Consider the following 10,627-nt stretch of genomic DNA (forward strand, 5'->3'; position numbering starts at 1 on the left):
GGTTGAGTGAGAATTAGGGTCCAATATCCTGAGTTTGTATTCTAAGTATTGTTGAAATAATATTAAAACGAAATATGAATAGAATAAAACACAAAAAGCTGACATAATGGTAGTCTTGATAGCGCTTTCAACTTTATTTAAACGAGCAATCCTGATAATCCAGTCTATTAGAAACCTCAGTTACATCGAAAGCTCTTCAGTCGACCGGTGCGGTCACGACTGAGGACCGCGAGTAAATGTAAATGTCGCCAGGTTTGCTTTACTGTCACTTCCTTCTAGTCACCCAACCAATGAGAGTTCTTTGAACGAAGTTCTGAGTGATGAGTGTAACCATAGCTCGGTTCTTTAGCATAAAGCTGCCTTCACACTTACTTATTTTTCGCGCGTCGTAATTAATGACCATTGACCGGTTCGTGGTAGTTAACACTGAAGGATATTGCCAAAGCATGCGAGAAAGCTGGTGTAGCCGATCTTGGCAATGGAAAAATGAAACTTCTCCCAGAAGATCCCTTTAGGATCGCGATGATACTAAAATCCACTGGCAAAAATTAATGTCGCACAAGCGAATGGCTAATTGGATGTGTACCTTAGTTCAAAGTTGCTGTTTGCAGTACAGCAGCTTAGCTTATTACGAATGCTGATTCATTATCTATGTAAAATTTCGCGAAATTCAACGCTTTTCTTCATTGTGTCTTCGTGAAATCGCAAATTAAAACCTCGCGAAAATCGCTTGGCCGATATCGAGAAATTATAAAGTACGCGCGAGGAGAGAAAGTGAAGCAAAAACTGAAAATCCGACTTTAGTCTGTCTCTGAGAGTTGATGATTACAGTATAATATCCGAGTGGGACATGGCTTGTTAATTAACCCGTTGATTCCATTGCTCGGCTGTACTGCTGTGACTCACATTCAGTTTGATCGGATGTCAATTTTGTACAGTGTATGTTGCGGTTAAAGCTTTGGAAGTCCTGGAAGTCTGCCGCTTGTTTTTTTCTTCGGTGATTTTGCCAACTGCTTCTTTCTTTCATATATAATTTCTTTATGACTCATCCCCACAATTTTCATTTTGTTTGACAGCCATTCTTTGTCAAGGCACTCGAGCTATAGTGGTGGAGTGCCTCCTTAACGCGTATGAACCATTTCGTAAAGTCGTTCGTTTTATTATTATGTGTTCTGGCTTCTCAGTCTTGTCCCTCAGAGCACTGGTAAAAGGTTCTATTGTGTTTGGAGTAGTACATTATTGGAGAGGATATACAGAGCTGGAAAAATAATTGCACGACTGGAACTAACTCAAGGACTGTTTCTGATGATGTTTGACGTTAAAAGCCAACTGCTCACAGTCTATGGTTCCCTTGGCACTGTTTCCATTCCTCACAAGTTGTTCAGCTAAACAAAGTCCTTTAAATGTCATATCACTATTGGTCAATCCATGTAAATAAAGATTCTTATCAAAATAAAAAAGCTTTTAACCATCAGCAGTTTTTCTAAACTGTCAAATTATAACTGACAGCAAGATGAATAATGCACGCAGGTCTTTTGCAAACGTATGTCTGACCGAATCGGACACCATGCCACCATTCTTATCAGCATTCCTCACTGAGACTAAAGGTAAGACACAATTTTCTTTGTTTATCTTGCAATTTTTGATTGCCTCTCCGTATAACGCCAACTACTAGATAACTATAGCTAATTAACAGTCCTTTTTTGCATCGCCATTTCCTCCATCGATTTTTGTTTCCGCTTCAATTTTCGCTCGGTAGATCAAGAGAAAACTAGGACAGCTGACAGCTCGCCGCAGTCTAGCTATATATTATCGTTTGTTTACCATGTCTAATTTTGAGCTTAGAAGCTCAGGAAATTTAAATAGTACAGTAGGTAGCGACTCACAGGAATAACATAATTGCTTCATTTATTTACATCACACATACTCACGCCATAAATGATTCAACAGCGGAAAACCAAGCAAATTATTTACTCGCCTTTAATCTTGTATTATGATTAAAAAAAGAGAACTTTGCCGGCTGTTCATTAAGAGCCTTAAAAAAGAACCTACGTCATATCTCGGCAATAATATAAATCGTGGTGCGCATCATGCGAAAAGTCTTGCATTGCAAACTGAAATATGGCAACAGTTGCTGCCGCTTTCTTGCTTTTAATCATATCTCGTGTCTTTTTCCCGAACTTCAAATATGAATTGTCCTCACCAATTGCCATCAGTACTTAGACCTCTTTGCCCCTTGTGAGGCATAGGGCTTCCACCATAGCTCACCACTGGACCCTATTCTTTGCGATCTTCTCAGCCTCACCCCATGTCTTCCCAGTGTTATCCAGCTCCTTTGTCACCGTGCGTTTCCACGATTGTTTTGGTCTTCTCTGTTCCCTTTTACCTTGAGGGTTCTATGTCACGGCCATTCTAGTGGGGTTTGCTCTCCCCTTCCTCCATTTCCTTCGCATTACTGTGATTGCCACTTCTTCTTTTCCAGTCCTTGTCCAAAGTACTGATTGCCATACATTTCCTCAATTTTCAATTCTGAAAATTTGGAATGCATCCCGACAATATCCCCAAGTTGATTATCGTCAAAATTCTCGTCACCTCAGGTGACGTCTGCTGTTTGATTGGCTAGGATAAATCTCGGGGGGAGCGAGACTCCTATATAAAAGGGACGGGATTGCTCTTCGCACCTTTTTGGGGTTAAAAAAAAGCGGTTTTAGTAGCTCAGGTTTTAGTAACTCAGGTTCACAGCGGGAGCTTCTGTGGTACCTTTTAGCATATTGGGCTGAAAACAAATATGACAGGAGATATCTGAAAATCAACTGATTTTTGATTTTGTCCTCGAATTGGTATCATCTCTTAGGGGTGGAAAAATGTTAAGCCACGCCCACAAAACAGGATCTTGGTACCTCTTAAGGGTTCCTTTCAGAATTTCCGACGAGCCCCCCCCCCCGCCGTATCTTTTTTAAAGGAAGTTCCCGGGGGGAGAAATGCACTCTTCTTTATAAGAATGTTTTTTCCTTTTTTTTTTCGGTAAAAATCGTGAGATATCACACCAACTGTAAAAATCTAAATAAGTTTTTCCGGGCGAGGCTGAATATTCTTATTTTGCTGTCGATTTTAGAATGAAAATATTCTTATGAATATTCTTAAATTATATTGGTATCTGGATGGTGTTAAAGTAATTGTGGGGCCAGCCTGCAGGAATTGAAGCCCGATATGACACACATTACTGCTTTCAGAAATGTTATTAGTATCGAACATACGGCTAGAACTGTTACGTTGATCTTTGTCTAGTTTTTCCGTTTACTGAGGGAAAGGAAGGATTTTATACGGTTTAGTTGGAAACATATGATTGTGATGTATCTACAAATTTTCAACACAAAATGTTATTCTTTTTAAAATCTCAACCTCGGGTTCATTCTTAAAATGGTTTTAAAATTTCAGCCTTGTAATTCTTATTATCCATGTTCTTATGAAAAGATAAATATATATTTTCAGCCAAGACGATCAATTACAATGCCACCAAGACAGCATTCATTTGCCTTCATTTAACAATTAAACTATGAGTTTTCTATAAGTGAATAGTCAAAGAGGCGTAACTTAGTTGATCAGTCATAGAAAACGAAGGCGAGAAGTCTATAACAGGCGCTCTAAAGGATTAAAGCACCAAACCCTACAATTTTGTGTGTTTTTAGGCCTGAAATTAAAAATGATTTTCAGTTTCAACAGCAGTGCGTGCGATCGTTATCTATCAGCGAATAGAAAACGACGAGACAGCCTATCAGATTCACGGATTTTCAAAAGAAAACAGCTGAGGGCTTACTGATCAGAATCCAACAAAAGCTTAAGAAAAGAGAACTTTTAACGATGCATTTCCGTTTCATGTTACATCGCCATCATCATATAATCATCTTTGTTATTTCTATTACAAGAGTTGTAATCTCGATTTACATATTGCTAGAAGCATTTTAAATAAACATCTTGAGTTTTTCATAGTTGAAACATACTTGTACATTTGATCTCAGCGAATAACCAATATGTTTGCTAAATACATACACATTTACGAAACTCAACGAACAAACTTATACTGCCCAGGCCTAGAACTGAGTATTTAAAGTGCAGCTTCTCCTGTTGTGCTTTATGGACTTATTTGCCTCAGGATAGAAGACAAATTAATATAACTCTCGGGGTTTTTAAAAAAATCAACGGGTTCACACGGCAATCATGAGAACCAGTTGATTTTTGCAACTTATATAGTATATTTTCATAATAGTTTGTAAATGATGACTTTCCGTGTATATACAAATATAGATAAATTAAGAACTCAAGCGTTGGTTTAATTCATTCGTGGATTTCCGATGCTGTAATGAGTTGATGAAGCTGAGCGTACAATTATCAACTAATGTGGTGAAACCATCAACTGTTACTTTCCTTTTAGTAATTGTATTTTATGCCTAACGAGTGGTCTGCGGTTTTTAATCACATGTTAACCTCCGGTCAATTTATCGCGATTTAGACCATATCGCAATATCTTGAAATCAATTACATCGATATCTTCTCACGAATGGGTTACTGAATCGATGTTTCCTCAGCGGTTCCTTATAATGCGCCTCGGAATTCCTGTGGCGAGAGGACAAAGATTTCACGTAAGTTTCATCAAACTGTGCAGTTTTTTTTTTCTCCATAGGTCGAAGAATACACGTACTTTTATTTCGGACTTAGAGACAGACGATGACAGTCGCTCGTCTGCCGATTTCTTTGTGCATGAATTGAATCTGACCGAAGAGGAAATCTAATAGGGAGGTCATTTCTGGACATTACTTGGATCCTACCGGGATTACTACAAAGACCAAAAATACTTTTTCCGATATGCTTTAGAGATCTTGCAAGGACCTAGAAGTGAGAACTAAGGCTCCATTACACGATAACGGGATGGTTTAAAGTCACCACCTTGCCTTGAATTTTGGGAGTAAACAAATGAACGTTACGTTGAGTGGGGATTCCAGGAATGATGGTGTGCTGCGGAGTTAAATTTCATTGTACCTCTGAGCTATTTATCTTCCGAGGGAAAAGAGAGAGGGTATAAAATAAGGAAAAAGGGAGAATATAACTGGCTGGACTGACCGTGCTAACTGGAAAGATATATTGTCGTTCAAAGATAAGCGGCCACTCCTATCCTGATTATGCGGTGGGAAAGTTCGAATCTGTGTTTTACAAAACAGGAAAGAAAATTTAAGAAAAACTAAACTTAACGCAACATATCTACCAATATCATTATTTTTTCCGCAAGTGATTTTTTATTATTTGATATTTATAGTTTACAACTCCCACCTCTATTAACAATTCAGGAAATAAAACTTAATGCATTTCATTTTATCGGTTTCGGCGAAGATCTATACTTAGTGTACGGTTGAAACAATAACAGATTTTCAACGCTTCGTTCCGCCAAAGGATAAAACGCGAAGTTAATGCTTTTCATCGGATCAGTTTAATCGTTATATGCTATCAGCCTCCTTGCAGCTAAAACGCTCAAAATTGCTCAGTTCTAAAAGACATTTTCAATTTCAGGTGAAGAGAGATCTCTTTTCGATCTTTCAAGTTGCCATCTTGCCGAAGCGCCGAAACATTTACATGTACTTCGTTTTGTGTGATACGAAAGATTGTTTCAAGCTTTTCAATCATGCAAAAACATCAGTGGGTATTTTAAAGGGCTTTGGCTTAATCTGCAAAGTGCTAAAAAATTATTCTATCAATCTGCTGCAGAGAAGATTTACCGAGAAAAGACTTAAACAAAGTCTTTATATTTCGTTTGGCCGTTGCTGCGATCGTTGTCTGTGGCTGTACGGCTATGTTTCTTTAGCAGTTTCCTGTGCCGTTGCAATTTGATTCTGATGGGGGAGTGATAACTAACTTCAGTCGAAACTTCTACTTACTTAGCGAATAATCATGGAAGACGAAAGGGTGATTCTTATGATTTTTACAAGGAACAAAATTAAGCAAATGGTATATGAATTAATCATACTGACTACCATATGCATATGAAACCGCGGATTTCGATGGTTTGTAAGCGGGTACAACAAACGCGGCTGCATATTCGGCTGCCCAGCGAACACAAATTTCTCTCTACAGAACTATTCTATGTTCCAATGATTTTCATGAGGTACAGTACTGAAACGTTGCATTAAATGAATTCAAACCAAATTTATCCTCACAAAGCAAAAGGCCACACTGACACTGACAAACAAACGCACAAAAAAGGTATTTTAAGTTAAAAGATGATTGGGTTGTTCTTTTAGTTTTCTCGCTGGAAAAAGAAGGCCAAAATACAGCTAGGTTTCGTTTCAGCCCAAGGCAGAATATTGTGGTATGTAAGGGTTTATAAGGAGTTCGATTTCAATTCCCTCCGACCAACACAATTCTGGGTTATTATTGTCGGTAGGTCTTTTCATGCAGAGGTGTAAACAGGATTAAAGGTGGACAAAGACCGATTTGCTAAAACCCCTCGAGTTATATTTTAAAATCAATTTACTATTTACACCGGTAGGCCTCTCTTAGTACTGATTGGCTAAAAGCAGGTTTTTAATTTCTTTTATCTATAAAGTTCTCTTAAACATAACAATACAATTTAAATCTTAAAAGCATGAAAGTTACATGCCGACAGCTTCTAGAAAAAAAGGGACGTGACTGTTGCTGTTGGTCGATCGGCGGGAGTGACTAACTCGTTTATTTTGAAACCTAATTGCCCCAAACGTTAAATACCGCTGTCTCGCGAGCTCTCATTAACGGCAACGAAAACTGCGTTGGACATGGCCGAGAGTTCCTGAGCGCTAATGGTTATCCAGGGGGAGGTGATATGAGTACGAGAAAGCGGGAACTCGAGGTAGCCAAGTCCAAGATAGGGGGGAGTTAAAATTGGGATTCCAGGTTTTAATCGCATTGTTTGGAATAGTTGGTAATGCTTTGGTGCTCATTGTTTTAAGAAAACTGAAAAGCAAGAAATCAATAACAGACTTCTATATTCAAAACTTAGCCATTGCGGACCTGGGCATTTTGCTGTTGTTATTCCCGCTCGTGGCAGTCAGAGAGAGAACACCTTATGGCTGGTCTTTTGGAGGATTTGTCTGCCGTTTTCTATATCCAATCCCAGATGTATTCCAGGGTGCTTCCGTGTGGTGTATTGCAGCTATTGCCGTAGAGCGGCATCGGAAATTATCAACACCGAGGGGACATCATCAAAACAATCATGGTATGAGAAGGAAAGCGATTGTTTCTAGCTGTCTGTGGTTGGCATCATTTTTGATTTTTTCCTTCCCATTGTATTTTGTGGTTGAATATCGCGAGCCCCCTAGAGGAGGTAGATGGTGTGGTCCTGTTTGGCCTGCGAGGGAGCGCGGGTGGTTATTTGCGCGAAGCTACACAGCTCTTTTGGTAATATTCTCGTACATCGTGCCACTTGCTGTCATTTCTTGGACATATCTAGCGATATCACGCACTATACATCGTAGCAATGCATTCCTTAAAGCTCTAAAACGAGGCAGTGGCAAGGCAGATGATAAAGACTGTTGTTCTCTGAAGAGCGAAAATGTTCGTCTTCGTCAGAACAAACGCCGGCGAGCGACGAAAATTCTAACACCAATCGTCGTGGTTTTTGCGATTACGATGTTGCCTTTGAGCATTTTGCGCATTACTGTTGTAGCTTGGAAGGCGATTGCGATACAAAACTACTACGAAAATCTTCTTTATGCCGTCTTGGTATTTGTCATGATAAATTCCTCGGCGAACCCCGTTATCTATTCTATAGCTAGGAAGGACTTTCGCAGGGGATTAAAGAGATTACTATAATCAAGAAGAGTCACAGACAAAAAGAGTGATTTTCAGTGGTCGCGATATTCTCGGAACGATGAAAGTACATTGATAACCCTCTCGATCTCATTCTCTAAATAATAATGCGGGAGAAATCTACGCGAATGCTTGTGAAATGTTATGTAAGCAACATTTAAGCTGCGTTTTATGTTTTTGGAAAATATTAGCTGTTAAATTTCACTACCCACAGTAGTGCCAATTAAATATTCAATATTTAAGTAAAAAGGACGTTCTTGCTTAATTGTTGTTTGTGCGCATCGTTACTGCGCACCCAATTCACGTTGCCAGGAGCCCATTAATCTGTTCACTGATTTTACCTTTAAAACGAAGGAGGCGACCTACAAATTTTTTGGCATCTTCGTGGAAACGTGTGACTGAGTGTAGTGTAGAAAACTTTCGCACCGTAGAACGTCCTCAAGTATAAACAAGCATATATCAATCAATCTGATCCTCTACTGAAATAATAACGCAACAGAAATCTACGCGAATGCTTGTGAAATGTTATGTAAGTAACATTTAAGCTGCGTTTTATGTTTTTGTTTAGTTAATAATCCAAAAGATATTTCAAAAAGGACATATTTCATCCGTGTGTGTGTGTGTGTGTTTTTTTAACAAAAATCTCCATTGTTTCTTGTGGTTGATCTAGAGGGAGGGATGAAATCTGAATCTGTAAGTAATCATGATTAAAATATTGATTTTGAAAATGATCATTCGTAAAAAAAATTATACGACTTCATCTTCAAGAAAACGTGAACGCTGTTTTCAGCAGGGTGGACTGTCTAAGCGGCCCCTTTTGAGGAATTCTCAATTTACGAGTATTTTCTTTTAAAGAAAAATCGTCGTGGCTTTATTTAACCTGTGTCACATTTCGATACTTAATTATGATATGTTGCTCTACAAGGTTGTCTAAACGTAAGGATTTATATATCAATCAGAGGAAAATATTGGCGCTAAATTTCACTATCCGCAGTAGTGCCTATTAAATATTAAATATTAAGTAAAAGTAAATTTAAATTAAGGACGTTCTCGCTTAATTGTTGTTTGTGCGCATCGTTACTGCGCACCCAATCCACGTTGCCAGGAGCCCATAAATGGGCTCCTGACGTTGCAATATCACACGATGTCACACCATGCCATTCGTCTAACGCACGCGCATTTAGTAAGAAAACGATTTGACGATAGCTCTGCATGGATTTAACAACCTCGGGTGCTTGGTAACCCTTGGTTTTTTTTGGTGAAACACTTTCTTTACAGTTTACCAACGTTTTCATAAAAAAATAATAATGTGTAAATAAGGATTTTTCTATTTTTCTGCCCCTACACCGTGGAACTCAATTTATTACAGCTGTGCGGTGTTTGCAAATTTTCGCCAATTGAAGGTTAATGTTTATTAAAAGAATGTCGCCAATTTGAATTATTTATGCAGCAGAGATAGATACACCTAGATCAGTAGGAAGTGGCCAAGAAAAATTGTCTTTACCGTTTCATCTTTTTAAGGATCAATCGCTTAGATATCAAAAATATATCCAAAGTAAAGACCACAGAGCCCACGCCGAGTTTTGAGGATCAATGTTTTTCAAAATCGGGGTATCTTTCCACTGACTTTACCTCTAAAACGAAGGAGGCGACCCACAATTCTTTTTTGGCATCTTCTTACTCATTAATCAAAGTTGGAAACGTGTGACAGAATGTAGTGTAGAAAAAAATCGCGCGAACGTCCCTAAGTATAAATCAGCATATATCAATCAAAATCATAAATAATTGTATATCTATGGTGTAAATCAGGCTAAACTTGGGATCTGTAAATAAAAGGTATCTTATGATAACACTAATTATTTCCAATCAAAGAAAACCTCGCAAAAGAAGGTTAAGAAGAAATAAACAACACGCTGCCTCAACATTACTGATCATTGTTCGTCCTCGTTTTTTTTTATAAATTAGTATGATAGCTAAGCTTGGTGAGCTTTGGCGAAGGTTAAAACGAAAAAAATTGTCAGCCAAATACGCGTTACATTATTTATGATCACATGCACTGAGCCGGAATTTTCAGTTTCTGTTGAATATCAAGCTTCTCTTGAGGATTGACGGAAAGAGAAAGACAGGTATATTCTCAAACAATTAATAGAGAGCTCAAGCAATAATAGACACGAGTAGTCCCTCTTTCGCTTAGTCCGTCGCGCGTGACGCGAAAGAAAACCGCGAAAACAAAAAAGCCGCCCGAAATCCTGGGGGTGCGGAGCTCCTCGACCCCAGGATTTTGCGCAGCCATATTTCTCTCGCGGTTTTCTTTCGCGTCATGCGCGACGGACTAAGCGAAAGAGGGACTACTCGTAGTCTAAAGCAATGACGACGGGGACCCCAAGGACGACGCCTAGTAAAAAAAATGAATTTATATTTTACCTTACCTTGCTGGTTACCGTATACCTTCAGAGGTGTCGCGTGTCCAATCGATCTGGCGCGTCCGGTTTAAATTGTAGATAACCAAAACCACTATATCAAATTAAAGCTTATAGAGCTTGCTATCAAACTATGCCAAGGATTTTGAAATACTGAATTTTCGAATTTTTCACCACCTCCAAATGCGAGCGTCCATGTCGTCTTTTGAAAGCTACAAGTCAAAGGGAATTTGTTCGTTTGCTCTCAAATTTGAACAGTAGCTGGTTTAACATAACAAAAACAAAATGGTGTCTGCGAACTTTTTAATCCGAAATAGTTTTTATCCAAGAGCTATTTTTGTACGAACACTCCACACTTTTTTAATTCTATTTCG

At 38.6% G+C, this 10,627-nt stretch overlaps 1 protein-coding gene across 1 annotated transcript; it reads left to right on the plus strand.

Moving 5' to 3' along the window:
• Window positions 1–6,846: 6,846 nt before the first annotated feature.
• Window positions 6,847–10,609, plus strand: LOC145488986 (somatostatin receptor type 3-like; the record flags this gene model as incomplete). The annotated part of the gene is made up of 1 exon (XM_081467865.1): window positions 6,847–10,609. A coding segment is annotated over one exon (990 nt), but the record flags the coding sequence as incomplete, so codon positions are not given.
• Between the last annotated feature and the right edge of the window lie 18 nt (window positions 10,610–10,627).

This window comes from Orbicella franksi, chromosome 6 (genome assembly GCF_964199315.1).
Source record: "Orbicella franksi chromosome 6, jaOrbFran1.1, whole genome shotgun sequence".
Taxonomy (NCBI): domain Eukaryota; kingdom Metazoa; phylum Cnidaria; class Anthozoa; order Scleractinia; family Merulinidae; genus Orbicella; species Orbicella franksi.